The sequence below is a fragment of the Acartia tonsa genome, chromosome 2 (assembly GCF_053477335.1).
Source record: "Acartia tonsa isolate MP-2025a chromosome 2, ASM5347733v1, whole genome shotgun sequence".
Lineage (NCBI taxonomy): Eukaryota > Metazoa > Arthropoda > Copepoda > Calanoida > Acartiidae > Acartia > Acartia tonsa.
This window is the reverse complement of record NC_137261.1, coordinates 1,603,650-1,622,353: the sequence shown is the minus strand read 5'-3', so window position 1 is coordinate 1,622,353 and position 18,704 is coordinate 1,603,650. Positions and strand designations below refer to the sequence as shown.

Sequence of the window (18,704 nt, the reverse complement as noted above, 5' to 3'; positions counted from 1 at the left end):
TTATGTTAAAACAGTATTGTTTTTTAAAAATCAGGTTGATATCTTAAAAAATAATCTCAGAACTCATATTTTTAGTGTTTTTGGGGTCTTTTGCTCCACAAGCCCGTAGAAGGAAAGTCCCAAAATGAAATCTGTAATGGTTCGTAGATTCAGTTATGTTAAAATAGTATTTTTATATAAAAAATCAGGTTGATATCTAAAAAAAGAAGCTCACAACTCATATTTTTATGATTTTTGGGGGTCTCTTGCTCCACAAGCCCCTAGAAGGAAAGTCCCAAAATGAAATCTGTAATGGTTCGTAGATTCGGTTATGTTGAAATATTATTTTTATATAAAAATAAAGTAGGTTGATATCTTCAAAAATAAGCCCAGTACTCATATTTTTGTGTTTTTGGGGTCTCTTGCTCCACAAGCCCCTAGAAGAAAAGTCCCAAAATGAAATCTGTAATGGTTCGTTGATTCGGGTATGTTAAAAAAGTATTATAAAGAAAAAATCAGGTCGATATCTTTAAAAATAAGGTCAGAACTCATATTTTTAGTGTTTTGGGGGTCTTTTGCTCCACAAGCCCCTAGAAGGAAAGTACCGAAATTCAATTTTCAAAGTTTTCCGTGTATATCAAGTCATATAAGAGAGCCTACAAAAAGAATTAGGTTGATAACTTTAAAAACAAGCCCATACGACCCTCCCAAACTTTGGTACTGAATTTAATTTCCTATAAGTGTACAAACTCCCCCCCCCCCCCTTGTAAGGCTTAAGACAAAACATAAAAGTCAATCCTACTAATTTAAAGTGATTTTATCATTTATTGTAGCTGATTAATATTTAAGATGTTTAGTAATTAGCTTGAAAGAGTAGTTTCATCCTTATAACAATAATACTTAGCTTGACGAACAGACATCATACTAAGTAATTAATTTACACATAAAATAAAAAAATATATAACATTTTGAAGTCATATTTTATTGAAAATAAAATCATAAAAAGCAACTATAACATTGCTAAATACATATAAGATTAAAAGTATATCTTTTAAAATTCTTCATTGTGATTATCAGCTGATCAATTATCCAAATTTCCTCTTCTTGAGCGGCTGAACAGAGATCTGTACCTAGTATTAGCAGCTGGCTGTTCAGGTGCAGCTTGCTGACTTGCCTCTACTCTTGGCTCAACAATATCCTAAATATGAATTATTGTATTTTTAATATCCAGAAGTGTCAGGTGTAAAACCTAAAAAAATTGTGCTGGTCAAATAACATGCAACACATTTCATAATTCATACATTGATCTTTTTTAATTAGTAACTTGGATGTAAACATCAAAATCTGTTGCATTGTATCGGTATTGACTTACAAATAGACAACAAATTCCATACAAAATGGCCTTTTTATAATTAGTAACTACCATGATATAATATATCGTAAGACTTTTTTTTGTCTAAAACTTAAAATCTTGAAGATCAATTGAGATAAAGTTTCAGGGGGGCTTAGCTAAGGTAAAGGAGTGGCTTTAAGCTATTTTTCTGATTTTCCCTTAGATGCTAGGTGCGAATCAACAAGTTATAATATACAATATAAGACGGGAATAGTTATTTGTCTTATTTTCCTTATATTGATCATACTGAAATAGATGTTCTAAATATTCTGGCAATGTGAAATCACATGGCAAAACTTGAAATATCTGCCAGGAAATAAAGCTGTAATAAATTTTGTTTGCACCTGTTCTTGGCTAAACCTGGAGTCTGTCCTTTCAACCTCCAGGTCCCTGGTGCTTCCAGATTTCCTGCCTAGGCCAGCGAATCTGTTGATAGTTGGCGCAGCTATGTTGTCCTCTTCTTTGTTCAGATCTCTGGAATAGTCAAAATAAATATGAAATCATCCTTATAATAAAGTCTGTCTGTGTATGTGTGTACCGAAAGATCTCGCTAACTACTGAACCGATATTGTTCTCCCTTACAATGTAGCTTCTCATAAGAAAGTTTATAGCTATTTTAGGGGAGGGTACCATCACCTTCCCAAGAGAAATAGATAAAAAAAAATAACAGATAGAGAGAAAAAAAAATTACGTGACCTCCAGAGGCCTCTAGGGGCGAAACCGCTAGTTTTTTTTTTAAATTACAATTTGAGTGTACGTAAAGTTTGACCTATAAGATCTTGTAAAGAAATCGACAGACTAATCAACAATTTTTTGGTTTAATAGGTTAACTCCTCGCATAATTACCCATATAGAATGCAGCCACCAAAATGGTATTTTCAGAAATGTTGGCAATTGGAACGGTTTTTAAGTAAAGAAATTAAAGATATTCCTAGACCTATATTAAAAGTAGTCTGAAAAGATAGAATGTTTTAAGTAAAAAAGGAAAGCAAACTTAATAAAAATAATTAAAGCTCACAGGTACAATAATTATTAATCAGCCACTAGTATCGTAAATATTAACATAGCCAAGTCGCTACAAAAGAGCAGAAAGCAATTTGCTAGCAGATGAAAAAGGTAGTTGTCTAGATTATACATCTATACTTATTACATTTATTAGCCCACCAAGCATCATATTTTAAGTAGGGTTGGGCCGGATACCGGATACCGGATATCCGGCTGATTTCAAATACCGGATATCCGGTAACCGGTCGGATATCCGGCCAACGCCGGATATCCGGCAAATATCCGGTTATCCGGCCAAATTACCGGATATCCGGCCGGATAACCGGCCAAATTACCAGATATTAAAGTAGTAAAAAAATTTATTCAAAAATCTTATACAAATTTACATAAAGTTAAACTTATTCAGAAAAAATGTTCTTCTAGCTTCAATAAGAAAATTATAGCCAATTAAGATTTTAAAAAGCAGAGATTTTTGGTGTAAAGTATAAAAATTATAGAGCCGGATATCCGGCCGGATAGTTTCAATATCCGGTAACCGGCCGGATATTGAAAATGGCCGGATATCCGGCCGGATATCCGGCCACACCGGATATCCGGCCCAACCCTAATTTTAAGTTATCATACCTTTCAGGTTCTTTCTCCTTTGGCTCCCTGGACTGGTTGCCAGGATCAGAGAGGCTTCCACGTCTAAATAATTTTATATGATAAGATAGCCTGCATACTTTCCGCTTTGCTTTCAGGGAAGCTTCATCATGTTAAAAAAAACGTGTAACTCATTTTTTGGTCAGTTCATTCATCCAGTACGAGGAAAGGGTATGAGTCAAGTGGGTGGAAGAGGTTATCATTATTTTAGCAACCTGCGTGTATCACTTTACTAGAGAACATTAAAATCTGTTGTAAGATCAAGTAATAATATATCCATTATTCTACGCTACTTTTGATTACGAATAATCAAATAAGGGAAATCTTATGAAATGTATAAATATAAAATGCATAGTTTTATAAATACATGTTCGGTCATTATTTACCTTAAACCATATTTAGCTTCAAGTTCTGCTCTAATCTCATCAGCAATTCTACCTCTCTCAGCCTAAATAAACATTTTAGTTTAGAATATACTTTTTTTAAATATACAGATAGCTCAGAAAGCCCCATGTAGACTAACTTAATAACAGAATAACAATAAGTTGCAGGGTTGATGTACTTATTTTACATAATTTCATGCTCATGTCTAAAGTTTAAAAAAAGACATCAATGCTTATAGAATACTCCATAAATCTGAAATTTTACTCAATTTTCCCCTCTGAAGGATCTAACCCTATTGGGCCTATAGCTTCGCTGTCCTAACCCTGCAGGGCTGTTCAGTACCTAATGTAACCTATCCTGGCCCAAAGTAATGTTGAATAAACTACACCTTCCCCTTATTTGAATTTAATTTTGTGCACGACCAAACAACTTAACAATTTTACTCCTACACAATCAATGCTTAGGATAGTTAAAATATTTTTATTTATTTTAGGGCTTTAGGACTGCTCGATATAACTTGGACAAAATTGTCCTAGTTTCATATTAAAATAAAGATACCACTTACATCAATGTCAATGTGTTCAGCAGCTTCTTTAGGATATCTGAAAACAAACAAGGGTCAATATCTTTTAATATCTTTATTAAATTAAGGAAGATTTATGCAGTAAAATTGTTTTTAGGTGAGAAATAAAATTAAATTTCTGCCTTATTATAGTTAAACACTTGCCTATGAAAACACTATCCGCTTTTAAGATATCTTGGAACAGATCAGCCAAATAAGGGAGGGGGGGAGGGGGGTTAATGCAACCATCTCGTAATCCATGTGTAAATGGCACTTAGAATTCGAATTTCGATTGGAAATTTTACATTAGTAATCCTTGGTAGGTCTATTTTCCCTAAATCGAAGAAAAGTTGAAAAGTAAATGCTAACGGCTGGTGGCTTAGCCTTTAAGCCATTTTTGGTTATTTTCGAGGCAAATCCATCACGAAACCTATCTCCACATAATACTCTTTGCCGCTCCAAAACGCTTTCAAACGGTTCAAGCCGGTAGTTACTGGTACTAGAAATCTAAAAAATGTTTTTTCTTGTATCATTTCACATGATTTAAGTATGTTTCAAAAAGTTGATTCTACTTAATTTATGACATACATATTTGCCCTAAAAATAACTAAAAAACGGCTAAACGGCTGAGCTGTTAGCAGTTACTTTTTCAACTTTTTGTTTGATTTAGGGAAAATAAACTTACCAAGGATTACTCATGCAAAATTTCAGATCGAAATTCGAATTCTAAGTGCCATTTACACATTGAAAACGAGATGGTTGCATTTAGCTTGGAAATATGACCCTAATTGATCTATTCGTTCATCCCGTAGGAGAGGGGATGGATGTGCATCACTTTATCATAGTACATGAATATCTGGTACTGCATGAAAGTTATAATGTATCGAATGTTATAGCATAAACACCTTTGTTCACAACCAGGTACCAAATGCTGGTCCTTGCAAAGTCCACTTTCAGCATCAAATACCTAAAAAAAAAACAATGACAATGTAATTATTAATAACATAAGTCAGCCAACAAGCGAAATAAATCTAAAATTATGTATGGGGGGGTTAATAGTTATTTATCATATTTTCGTAATATTGTGAATGCTAGAAAGGATATTAAAATTATTTCAACAATTTTGGTCATGTGATCAAAATTTGAATTTTCCTTCTACTATTGCCCCCTCTGGGGGCGAAGTAGGTGGAAATTTAAATTTTTGTCACTTGACCTTAATATTGGTGAAATAATTTTGAATGACCTTTCTTGTATAAGCAATATTAATAAAATACGATACTTGGTTTTGTCTCATTCTCTATCTTTTTCTTAAATTCAAAAAAGTCTATCAAAAAATTTACATCATCAAAGGGTGAACAATAAATATCTCTGTCTATTTTTCTCTATATTTCTTCCCCCTCCCCCCTCCCTCACTTTTCTGTCTATTTCCTTCTCTCTCTCCTCCTCTTTTGTACGTTCATTTATACAATAGAGATAACCTAGAGACAGCACAAGGGAATTTTGTTTACATTATGTATCAGCTATATATTGTTGAATATCTTAGATTAAAGCTTTCCTTGGGTGAAATATTTGAAGAAAATATTTCTTCCATCATATAATGTGAGGCGTATGACACAACATATAATAAGTTAGTTATAAATAATTTAATTTCTTATAATAAAGTTATCTTTCTAAAAATTATATCATTGCAAAATTTAGATGCAAATAATGTTGCCTATAGGGCTGTATTTCATATACAACAAAAAGTGAACAAAGGTTTCTTTTTAAGAAAAAAATGGGGTCAGATTGACCATCTATGTCTAATGTTTATACCCACATCAAATATTAAATTATAACAATGTACAGTAGAGTGGATCAATTTTGGACATTGAATTTGTAATCAACATCTACAGTTTAAACGTCATATAAGAAACCTAAATATAAAAAATTGATTTTGTCCTTGAGGGGAAATGGGGGGAAGGTGTTTCCATGCATTAAAAATTTTAGAAGTTTATTCTGGAGGTGCAACTTTTTTTCTTTCAAAGTATTGCTTTATGCATATTTTTGAATTTGTCTTGTTGATTAATATAAGAATATCAAATTGGTTTAAAAAAATATTAATCCAAGCATGAAAAATCTTAAATTAAATGTAAAATCTCTTGGTTTTTAAATTTATTTATGGATTTTTCTTGCTAGGATCAATAGTTTTAAAAACAGATTTTTTATTCTTATTCTACTCTTCAAGACAAAATTGGGAAGGTGCATAAAGCTATACTTTGAAAGAAAAATAATTGCCCCCCCCAAAAAAAAAAAAAAAATTCTCCCCTCAAGTGTCTTTCTAAAAGTTTACATGCATCAGCGAGCCTCCCCATTATTCAAAATATTTTCTTTTCATTTTTTGGTCTCTTATATGATGTTCAGACAGAAAGTGTATGTAGCACATTTAAAATTAGAAAATCATTGAAAATCAAGCCACTCTAATGTACAGCATTTATTTCTTCAATTCCACAGTACAAAATTATTCCTGTATTTAAATTTAACATATCATATAGGAAAAAATATTCTTGTATTCAAAATTAAAATCATGTTGGAATTTTTTTTACAATTTTTAAATTTTTTAATAATGTACAGCAAATTATTTCCTTTTTATCTCATGTTCTGAAATTTATAAGATAGTTAGAATAAATTACAGAAATAATGAAAGATTTAAAGAAGAGAGCGTCAGGGGGGGGGGTCGAGGGGGGTTTCCCCCCTCAGGAGAGGGGGGGTTGAGGGGGGTCTCCCCCCTCAGAAAAAGCTTGGGCTTAAATCTTCAACAAATAAAGAAAACAAAATTATTTTAAAAATTTCTTTTTTATGTTAAATATTATTATTTTTGTGACACTTGATTTTGAATGACAAATAATGTTGAAATAAATATTACCCACTGTATGAAATGTTAAATTAGAAATCAATAATGATGTTGGAAAATTTATTCTCATTTTATACTCTGAAAAAAGGAATTGACAAAAAATAATAATTTTTATTCCAAACTTTTAAAACAGCATGCCTATTTCTTATTGGTTGACACTCGAATTAAAATAAAATAATGAATATTATTTCAAGACCAGAAATAAATTTGAAATAAATAATTTTCTTTCCTCCATATTTTTTATTCCAAAATGCCAAGAATTAATTTTGAAATAAAATAATTTTCTTTCCAATATTTTTATTCCTTTTTCTTATTGGACGTCATTTTGTGTCCAATGAGAGACTAGTGTTTAAATATTTTAAAGCTTATTACAGCATTTATTTTGAATATGATAATAGCAACATTCTCACATTAAATGTGATAAAAAGTAATATTTACTACGGAGCGATGGCACCAAAAATCTCGATAGAAAAAGCTGAAATTACTAAAAAATTTCGAATTATTTGTTACAGCTGAACAGAAACAGATAATCTTCATTAGTTTTCTATACCTTGAAAGGTTTTTAATATTCTTACAGGAAAATTTTAATCAATTTATCTGAGTTTTGTCAAAACTCTATAGTTAAGGCTACTTGGGTAAAGATAAATTTGTAATCACCTTTCATTTTTAGAGCCATGTAATGAGAGTTATTTAAGACTAACTTTAGCTCTGATTAAATATAATAAAAACTAGAGAAAAAGTTTTCTCGTATTCATTCGAATCCGGTGGATAGGAACCGGTTCTCATCCATACGAAAAAACTATGTCTAGCATGGTATTATATCCAGCTTTCTACGAATATAAAAATGTACAATCATAACATTAAAACCAGTTTTTTTAGCCCGTGCCTTCGGTACCTCGGGGCTAAAAAAGCGGGTTTTTATCTTATAATTGTACATTCTATATCCGCGGAAAGCCGTTTATAATACGATGCGAGAAATAACTATTTAAAGGCCGGTTCTAAGAAATTTTACCATAGGTTTCTCACAACCCAAGAGTCTTGGCTGCCCAGTGCTGAGACAAGCATAGAAAAATGCGCAATCATCCGGATGGGGGAGTCTCTCATGATCACCAAACCTTATCATATTTCTAAATCATTAATAGTGTAATATATTTTTAGTACCGAAGCTACTTAATAATTCATTTTGTCTGTCTGTCCCTAACGATGGGGAAATGTAATTTTCTTGAGCCAATTTAGGTCAGCTGAAATTTTTGGCAAATATTTTGTACTAATAAGCATCCATTATATGATTTACCTTGTTACTTATTTTTGTATCCAGAGGTGAATTCTTAAAAAAAAACTATTGCCTCACTAAAACTTTAGTGGGGCAAAATTATCCCCTCTAAATTTTTTGTTTGCCTCACTGATTTTAGTGAGCAAAAGTTTTTTAAGAATTCACCTCAGTTTTTGTGAATTTATATGATTTACTATATATTCTCTTATGTCAACTGAACATCTGCTCAATAACTGCCCCTTTTGTCTATCAATTCAGGATTTTTTTGTGCTTAGCTACTAATAAATGTTGTCATCCATATTAGTATATTAGAGACTTACCTCTTATTTTCACCAAATTCAGGACATTTGAATCCAAAAACATCCTCAGCGCGACATCCCACCCTAGAAATAAATCAGAATCAAATAATGAATTTCTTTACCTATAAATAGCAACTACGCCCCTTAGAGTCCTCTAGGGCCTCTTTATGTAAATCTACAAGTTTATTTTAATTGAATTACTTCAGATGCGTTTTCTAACTCAATGAGAAATATGAAACGTTTTTATTTTTGATAAAGAAAAAATTGAAAGTTTCTATACTTCAATTGTAAACAATAAACTAGAATAAGTAAAGCCATCTTTTTTTCTTTGCTTTGTAAGATAGCTCGTTGTTGCCATCCTTGTTAATTGCAAAAGTGTTAAAAATCAGCTGTCTTTATTTTACCTCTCAATGGCAAAAAAAGTAGCCCAAAAAGCTATATAAAAGTATAAACCTAAACGATTTATTGGTTTGAAAGATCTTAACGGTCAAACAAAAATCGTACTAATGTATAAAAGCTGATCTTGTTTTAAAAATGACCTGGATGTTTCATCAGGATGGACACATCCAAGGATCTCATCAAAAACTGCTCCATGTCCACAGTTCTTAAGATAAACATAATGTAAATAAAATAAAAGCTGATCCAAGAGTTTTGGTCTTAATATTAAGAGTTATTTCTCTTGGTAAAAGACTATGCACTGCATATAGCCTTTACTAAGCTTCCCTGAAAATTGTAGAGCTGTTTAAGAGATTTCAATTGAAAATAGACACCTATGCATAATTTTAATGTATTGAAAAATCATTGATCCTTTTAGAGATCTATTAGCTACTACATGCAGCAACTTTTAAAAACTAACATTTTTGCAGGTATCTAAAGGGATAAGACAATGACCGATAAATTAATGTACATGTACAAAATTACCCCTTCTGTAGATTAAAAATAGTGGTTAAAACGTTTAGACACTCAAGTTAATGAACTAACCAATCAAAATTCAAGAAAAGTTCCCCAAGTTGTTAAGCCAACGAATAAGAAAACGTTCTTATAAAACTTGGGGACTAGTGTAATAAAATGCAATGACCCCTCCCTGGCAATTTTAGCTACACTACCGACCTGCATGAAGGCTCGTCCCTCTCTGCAATCCACATATTCTGAACAGCTGACTTCTGCAGGCACAGGAAAGTTTCCAGTAGGACGCAGGCACAAACCTGTTCCTGTTGGCTCCTAAGTAACAAATATTAGACGTTAAACTCTATAGAACTCTTAATAATAGTTATTTCTCGTATCGTATTATAAACTGCTTTCCGCGGATATAGAATGTACTAAAAAAACTAGTTTTAATCTTATAATTGTACATTTCTATATTCGTAGAAAACTGGATATAATACGATGCTAGACATAGTTTTTTTGTATGGATAAGAACCGGTTCCTATCCACCGGATTCGAATAAATACGAGAAATTTCCATTATCTTCCTAAAATGAAATTACAAAAGTACATTGAATGGACTGAAAATAAAAGCTTCCTTAGAAGAAAAACAAATTCTGACCAGCATTTTAGAGAATTTTGCTTCTTAGAAAAAAAAATTACTACTTTAAATAAAACAGAGTGATCAACACAGTTTAATTAAACATGTTATTTTTATTTGATAAGTCCAATACACAGTGTTTCATGTTAAAAACAATCTTCAGTTGGTTACAAATAAAAAGACATGATGCTTTAATGAGCATAAATTATATACTACTGTTTATTAAAACAAAAGATGAATTTTTTCTACAGTGGAGGTAAGGAATGAGTGGGGGAGGGGGGAAGAGTGATTTGATGACGGGTAATAAAAATCTGAAATAGAAATGACGCAAATGACGCAAATTCTGACGCAAATTCTGACGTTTATCTAAAAATGCAACATATAATAATAGCTATTAAAACAATTTTCACGCATAACTTTTATCTTATTAGGATAACAATTAAATAAGAAAAATATTTTTACCATATGAAATTCGTTATCAAACACCTAATTGAAAAAAAATGCAAGACATAGCTTTTATTTTAAGAAAGACTAGGGGCAACGGACGCCCCCAAGAAGCCTCTAGGTGTTCTTAAGGTGGGAGGGGGATAAGTCAACTGCCCTTCTACTTTTTAATTTGAGTTTTAATAAGAAATATTCAGAAAAAAAATTTTGGGGGGTGATTTTAAATTGGGAGGGTGGAGATACGCTCTCCCAAAATAGTTAAAAACCTTCCCTGTACCTAAAAAAAAGCTTAATTGCAAAGGAAAACCAAACAGATGTCATTTTTTAACAATTTTATAAAAAAAAACATTGGCGCACTTGTATAAACACCTTATCGCCAACAAGTTTTGAAATAGATAATCCAGATCCATCCAGTTCAAAGGGAATGGAGAAAGAGAGGGGGTGAATCTATCCGAAAATAGTTATGATCGAGATCTTCCTTCATCAGTGATTTTGCATAATAAGAAGGGAAAGGTGGTGAGCTATTCAAATTTGAGCATTTAACTCTATGACTAATGTTTTATATAAATATTTTTAACATATAAAAGGAAGAACTTAACAAACTTTAGAATTTAAAAAAAATAAAAGATACTAAACCTGTAATTTTTCTCTACCAGTACAATCAACTTTGTTGTACAGATCACAGACACCAGTTGTCAAATCAAGAGCTAAAATTTACAGATGATATTACCTTTCATAAAAATAAACATTAAACATGTGTAGTGGGATGTGTGATTTGTATTCTGTGTATAATAAGATAATAACATGATAGAATTATAGAATTTGGAGGGTAATTTTTCTATGAGCGATTTCTTTGGGGAGGGTGGAGATAAGATCCCCCAAAATATTAAAACCATCATAAGGTTTATAAGAAGCTTTATTGTAAAGGAAACCACATTGGTTAGCAAGATTCTTTGCTACAGACTAAAATAGCTTACTAATTTATTCAATTGAAACAAATATAAAGGTAAAGGAGTAGTTTCACGAAATGCATTTGAACTTAATTTAGTGAACAGCATATTCTATCCTGATTAAATGGTTAAACTATATTTATATGGCATATATTTGAAAGAATTTCAATTTTCTACCACGTAGTTTTTAAAATATCAAGACTTGAAAATCGTCTTTTTAAATTGCATATAACACAAAGATAATTTTCATGTCTTGATATTTAAAAAAATACGTGGTAGAAAATTGAATTTATTTCAAATATATGCTATATAAATGTAGTTAAACCCATTAACTAGGAAACAAATGCGGTTCACTAAATTAAGTTCAAATGCATTTCGTGAAACTACCCCTTTAAGAAAAGCAATCGCAACAAGACTTACCATATCCATCGGCGCAGAGATCAATCTTCAATTTTCCATGAGGAGAACATTCTGCAAATCTGAACAATTTTTAAAACGCAATCATAATATCAATTAAGCACAGAAAAAAGTGTAAATTTACAGATTTTTTTCTATGAACTAGGTAAACCACATTTTTTTTATTGTTTCATGAATATGAGAATATATTGAATAATAGCTAAGAAATTGTGAAAATAAAATAATGAAAAGCAGATTAAAGTATGATTTGTCAATATTTAACATAAATACAACAGTATACAACATTTATGCCATTGACAATATTAGACAAATATAAGACAGAAGTATACAGAAGTACGTAGCACTATTAATAAAGATTCAATAGTACATCAATTTACAGAGGGATAACGGGATAAGAAATAGCCGATAAATTTATTTACATTGCCAATAATTAACACAAAATTAACCCTTCTGTAGAATATATTTAGGGTTCCGAACGTATGGACGCAGAATTTAATAAACCAACCAATTAATAATAATAAAACTCCCCAAAGTTATTGAACCAACGAAAAAGAATTCGTTATTATAAAACTTTAGGGCTATGTGTAATAACATGTCCCCTTCCTCCCTGATAAATTTACCTATCACACTGATATGGATCTGGCACTAAATATCCATCATCTGACCTTTCACAAACAACCTAAAACATTAATGTAAACTGTTAAGTTCTAATACACTAAAGTATACTTGAAAAATAATATTTTAACTCATAAAAAGCTTCAAGAATGGGGATTTTTTGGAAGTTTCAGCAAGGATATGTATGAAAGTTAAAAAAAGCACCATCAGAACTGTTTATAGCAAACTTTTGATTAAAAGCTTTCTAATGCCAAAAGTCTTAGAAATACCAAATTGCTCCGTCAACTACTGATATGACGAATTTGAAAGAAAAAAACGCAACATTCCAATAATTTACTTTCATTAAATAATATTACATTAGGGAAAAGGTATTTAGGTTTGGCTTTTATCAGATGAGTGCGCCCGCATTGCCACGCAGATTATTGCTATTACAACAAGCACTGAAACGGTAGGACAAACGGACATTAACACTTGTGTAGTGTCTGAACTGAATAATTAGAATATAAAAGTATAAGAGTCGAAGCAAAAGTGTAAGTAAATTTTTTGCAAAACTGTTTGATACAGGATAATGTTTATGGACATACTTACATTTTTAGGACTTGATTATAGAGTTGCTTCGCTAAAAAAATTGTTCTTTGTTGTCCCAGGAATCAATATACCAAAAATCAGATCAAATGGATAATTAGATCACATAAAAATTTGTTGTTAAAAAAGTAGAAAAATCAACATGTTTAAAATGGACGTACGGACATTCTGGTAAGGATTATAGAGTTGCTACGCTTTCTAAATCGTACCTAACTACTACAAGAATCACCATGCAAAGTTTGAAATCGATAGGACAATTCTAACATGCTTAAACTATCCAATAAAAGCAATCTATCTCGGACGTACGGACCGACCCTAATTATAGAAAAGCTTCGCTTTTAAAAATACTAAATACTGCAATTAAAGTATTCTACCTATTTTGTATAATAATAAATAATTCACAATTTTTAGGCATAAAACTACAATTGAAGTAAATAACTTACCTCAGCTAAAGGATCACAAATAACATAACTTAAAGACAAATAAAGAAAGATAAAAGTTTGGATGCGCCACATCATGGCAGCTCACTAGTCTAAACAGAACTAAACAGTTTATAAACTTCTAGTTTGTATAACTGGTTCTATTTTCATGTTTTTTTTATTATAAAAGTTTTAGAAAATCTTTTCTTTGTAATGCAAAATATTCGAAAAACGTTTTGATGTTTTACATTTTTAATTATTTTTTAATAATATTGTAAAAACTTTATTATGTACTCTTTGTGTATTTTTCATAAAAAGAAATCTCTTTGTATTAATGTTTTATCAAACTAAAAAAAAAAAATAGAATTTCTTAAAGTAATAAAAACACATTTATTGGTCATCCTACGTTTTTGCTTGTATCTTGTATCAATAATACTTAATAAAACACACAACTCTAAGCCAGGCACATTGCATATTTATCTTTGATTTATTATTTTAACTTCAAATCCCATTATCAATGTTAATTTTAAAGTAATAAATTTATACTATAGTATAGATGTATAACCAGACAACTACCTGCCTTATTCCAAGGACCTTTTTCGTCTGGTAGCAAATTGCTTTCTGATCTTGTTGTTTCTGTGGCTGTGTTGACGTTGATTTTCAAAGACCCAATTGAAAGTCGGCACAAGGTCCTTAGGTAGGGGACATAAAGTTATTTAAGCCCTCCCCCCTCTAGAGTTTTACTATAATATTGTAGTTCAAGATCATTTCTGTTCGATTTAAAACTTTTTACACTGTAGAAGGTTGCGTGATACTTTTTGCAGTTTTTAAAAGCGAAGCTTTTCTATAATTAGGGTCGGTCCGTCCGTACGTCTGTCCGTCCGAGATAGATAGCTTTTATTAGTTAATTTAGGCATGTTAGAATTGTCCTATCGATTTCAAACTTTGCATGATGATTCCTGTAGTAGTTGGGTACGATTTATAAAACAAAACAACTCTATAATCATTACCAGAATGTCCGTACGTCAATTTTAAACATGTTGATTTTTCTACTTTTTTAACAACAAATTTTCAAGTGTTTTAATTATCCGTTTGATCTGATTTTTGGTATATTGATTCCTGGGACAACAAAGAACAATATTATAAGCGAAGCAACTCTATAATCAAGTCCAAAAATGTAAGTATGTCCATAAACATTATTCTAATTTTAAGCAGTTTTTCAACAAATTTACCTACAATTTTGATTCGACATTTATACATTTATGTTTTGATTTTTCAGTTCAGATACTATACAAGTGTTAATGTCCGTTTGTCCTACCGTTTCAGTGCTTCGCTTTTATGGATGTTGTCATCCTTGTTTATTATGAAAATATGGACAATTTTTTTGTTGACTAGTTCTTTTTGTTTTATACTAAAAACTTATTTTTGGTAATAATATGTATTACTTATTATGACAGGGACAGTGATAAGAATTATCTAAGATACTAGCGGCTTTGCCTCTAGCCTCTTGGGGCGTTGATTTGTAAGATCGAAGGGGAGAGAGATGAGCTAAAAAAACTCAAATGCACGAATATAGCTTCCCAGAAAAGCACACACTATATTCAGATTTGCCATTTCTAAAATCTTTTGAAAGTAATTTTACATGTGTTGGTAAGCACACACAGACATATTAACAACTTATTATTTAATTATCATTAAACTAGCTGTTATGCCTCTAAAGGCCACTGAAGACGACCTTCCACTTTCTATATTAATTTCAAAGAGAAAAAGTAAAAAAAGTTATTTTTTTGGGAGGGGGTAAGGTTCTGAGCCGATACCTGTTTACTCTTTACATCCAGTTAAACTACCAGGGTGCAATGTTCACCGAAATTTATTTCAATAAATTACCAAGAAGTATCAAAGACTTTTTAAAAGCGAAGCTTTTCTATAATTAGGGTCGGTCCATCCGTACGTCCGTCCGTCCGTCCGTCCGTCCGAGATAGATAGCTTTTATTCGTTAATTTAGGCATGTTAGAATTGTCCTATCGATTTTAAATTTTGCATGATAATTCCTGTAGTAGTTAGGTACGATTTAGAAAGCGTAGCAACTCTATAATCATTACCAGAATGTCCGTACGTCCATTTTAAACATGTTGATTTTTCTACTTTTTTAACAACAAATTTTTATGTGATCTAGTTATCCGTTTGATCTGATTTTTTGATTCATGGGACAACAAAGAACAATAGTATAAGCGAAGCAACTCTATAATCAAGTCCTAAAAATGTAAGTATGTCCAGAAACATTATCCCGTATCAAGCAGTTTTTGAACAAATTTACTTACAATTTTGCTTCGACTGTTTCGATTCTTTTATATTCTGATTATTCAGTTCAGACACTATTCAAGTGTTAATGTCCGTTTGTCCTGCCGTTTCAGTGCTTCGCTTTTATGGATGTTGTCATCCTTGTTTACTCAGTGAACTTATCATCTCCTGGGTGGTTCGATGTATCCTCACTAAAAATAGTTATAAACATTTATTGGACCCATAAGAAACTTCACTGTAAAAGGAGAACCATGTCAATCCATCCAGCGGTTGGCGCGATCATAAACTACAGACAGTCACACTAGACATCCTATTGCTTTTATATGAGAATGATATGGATTTGTATTTATTATTAAAAAAGCTTTGGTATGTTAGTATGTTCCCTTATAAATTTTACTTTTCAGAAATCTTGTCTATTGTCCTCGTATATTTATGGGGATCTATTAAAAATGACAATAAATAATGAACCAACAAATTTGTCCTAATATTTTGATTTTTGGCAGCGAAGATTTTCAATAGTTACAGTTTCTATTTTAAAAGTCACATATACAGTTTATATAGTAGTTCGAGTAAAATAAATTGACGTATAACATAATTAGGACCTGACTTAATAAAAAATATAATCCCATTATATAAGGGGTTGGTTTCATTGATTTTTTATAAATTTATTTGAAATAAATTTAAAGTTATTACCCCCTATTCTATCCTTGGACGTCCTTGTCAATGGCCATAAAATTTTATTTTCTAAATCCATAATAATCATTATATCATTATAAATGTAGTAATATTGGTTTTGACTTGTACTTTTTTGAAAGTTGTCATCCTTGTTTATATTTTTATATTTATCGGTTGTTGACTTGATATTCTTATTTATGGTTTGCCAATAAATATTTACGTTATTTATTTCTATTATTATTCATAATAATCACAATACAAGAATGAAAAAATCCATGAAATCGAAGCCCAAACAGAAGTAAAAGAACATAAACAGTTATGACGATGGGTTTGTCATTACTTGGATCTTACACCAGATTATCATGTACTCTAATAAAGGAAAACTTATAGCTGGCTGAAAAGATCCCTTCGATCTACCCTCTATCCCATCCCCTATCCTCCAATTGAATGAACGAACTGACCAATAAGTGAGGTCTATTTTAGTAACCTATTTTGACGACAATTTTCCCCCTGTTATAATATCCACGTAAATTCTACATCTATTGTTATGAGAGCGCTTTGATTATTGAACAAACGGAATATTATGAAGAAATCTAAATAAAATTTACATTTTGTAAAATTTCTGGATATTAATTGTCAACATACTTAGCTTATCATGTCTAATCATCTTAGAGTTCCCCATTTAAAATTCAAATTATTAGTGATAATCTAATAGGTCAAAAAAAAGATTTCATAATGAAAAAAAACAAAAATTGTATTTGATAAAGTTGCTTTTTGTTATAGGAACTCTCATGCAAGGTTTGAAAAAGATAGCATGATTCTAACAAGGCTAAATTACCAATTTATGATAAATGATGTAAGGCAAACGGACACACCCTATATGTTTAAAAGCTGCCCTTTAGAAAAATTACAAAATTCTGAAAAATTTTGCCGCCACGGGGGGGATGAACGGGGCAGGAAGTTGGGGGGGAGTGGAGAAACCAATAATTAGTGGGGTACCGGGAAGGGGAAGGGTTCAGGCACTGATAAGGTATAAATGAAAGCTGTTGAGTGGGTAGGAACAAAGGGAGGTGGGCTATGGTTCTTTTTGGCGGTGGGGAGAGGTGCATGGAAGACACAGCAGGACTATTCAGTTCACAGCATGACTACACACATACAACACATACACAACAACAAAATAACAGCAGACAACAACCTTTTTCAATAGAATATCAACAGCTTATGATAATTTTTCGCACTGCATGACTTTTGCTGTTGCATCTGAGTTTTACTTTCATTCAATTACATTTATAAAGTATTGATAAAAAAGTGACATTGAAATTTTATTAGTGACAAAAAAAAATATTAAGTGGTTGATTTGATTTGAAATTATAGAAAGCTGTTTTCACTCTACTTAATTGGAAGGTAGTTATTAGTGTTTTTCTTCCCGTGTCATTTTAGATATTATAAAAAAAAATATTTATCGCTCAAATACTTGAAAATAAATATGTCAACTATATAAAAAAAAACATAAAGTCACTTTTATCTTTGAAGTTTAAATCAAAAGTACATCATAGTATCGAATTTTGTCAAAAAGTTCTACATAGAACAATGTTTTTTTTTAATTAAGTACAGACATAAACGTTTTTTTTAAAGCAAGTAGATAATCTAATAAATTAATGTTTTACAATGTTAATTTATAATTTTACATTTTGAATTTTTAAGCTGCCATTAAAACGTTTTAAGATTATATTTTGTTTTCTTTTAAGTTTCTTTTCCTTTTATGTAATATGCACTAATTTGCATAACAATGCCATGTATTTTTCTGTTGATTCTTTTTCAAAAATTATTTATACCGGTTTCAAGTACAGAGCAATGCAGTAGATGTTGCTTTTAAAACTTTAATTTCATTAATTCATCCTATTATATAAAGTAGTAAAGTTTTTTTTCTGAAGCTTAAGATCTCAATGATTAAGAGGTTCTCTATTGTACGTAAGCTTCAAATAGGTTCTATGATGGTTTTAGTCTATTTTATCTTTAATCTTAAGTCTTGGGATGGTTTAAGTTATTTTTCTAGCCTCTTTATGTCAAACACAGAGCGCCTAGATGCTAAGGGCACAGCTGATAGTATAATATAAAAGCATGATATTTTCCATAAATAGATTAATTACTCTAGATGGCCAATTAGACACAAAAACCCTCCAAACTTAAAATAACGTCATTTCGTACTAAAATTCTACGTTTTAATGTGATCGGATCATTCCTATGCTGCGTTCTTTTTAGTCAAATTAAGGTATTGAATCATGCTTATTTTAATAGGAATCCTTAAAAAATCTTTTAATTATCCAGTTTTCTTGGCTTTCAAAGA

At 31.0% G+C, this 18,704-nt stretch overlaps 1 protein-coding gene across 2 annotated transcripts; it reads right to left on the bottom strand.

Annotated features, from left to right (window-relative positions):
* Positions 1-945: 945 nt before the first annotated feature.
* Positions 946-13,662, bottom strand: LOC145333679 (uncharacterized). 2 transcript variants are annotated; one of them, XM_080178899.1, is made up of 14 exons: positions 13,406-13,662; positions 12,383-12,441; positions 11,766-11,824; positions 11,032-11,102; positions 9,538-9,648; positions 8,967-9,031; positions 8,449-8,511; positions 7,868-7,970; positions 4,871-4,932; positions 3,969-4,005; positions 3,406-3,467; positions 3,002-3,064; positions 1,717-1,846; positions 946-1,177 (listed from the first exon to the last, which is right to left on the bottom strand). In XM_080178899.1, exons 1-14 carry the CDS (start codon positions 13,478-13,480, stop codon positions 1,061-1,063), a joined length of 1,077 nt encoding a protein of 358 aa, XP_080035025.1. In that variant the 5' UTR covers positions 13,481-13,662; the 3' UTR covers positions 946-1,060. The 2 variants fall into 2 exon arrangements, with proteins under 2 accessions (XP_080035025.1, XP_080035016.1); XM_080178890.1 differs by having other exon boundaries at positions 7,868-7,982; positions 13,406-13,652.
* Between the last annotated feature and the right edge of the window lie 5,042 nt (positions 13,663-18,704).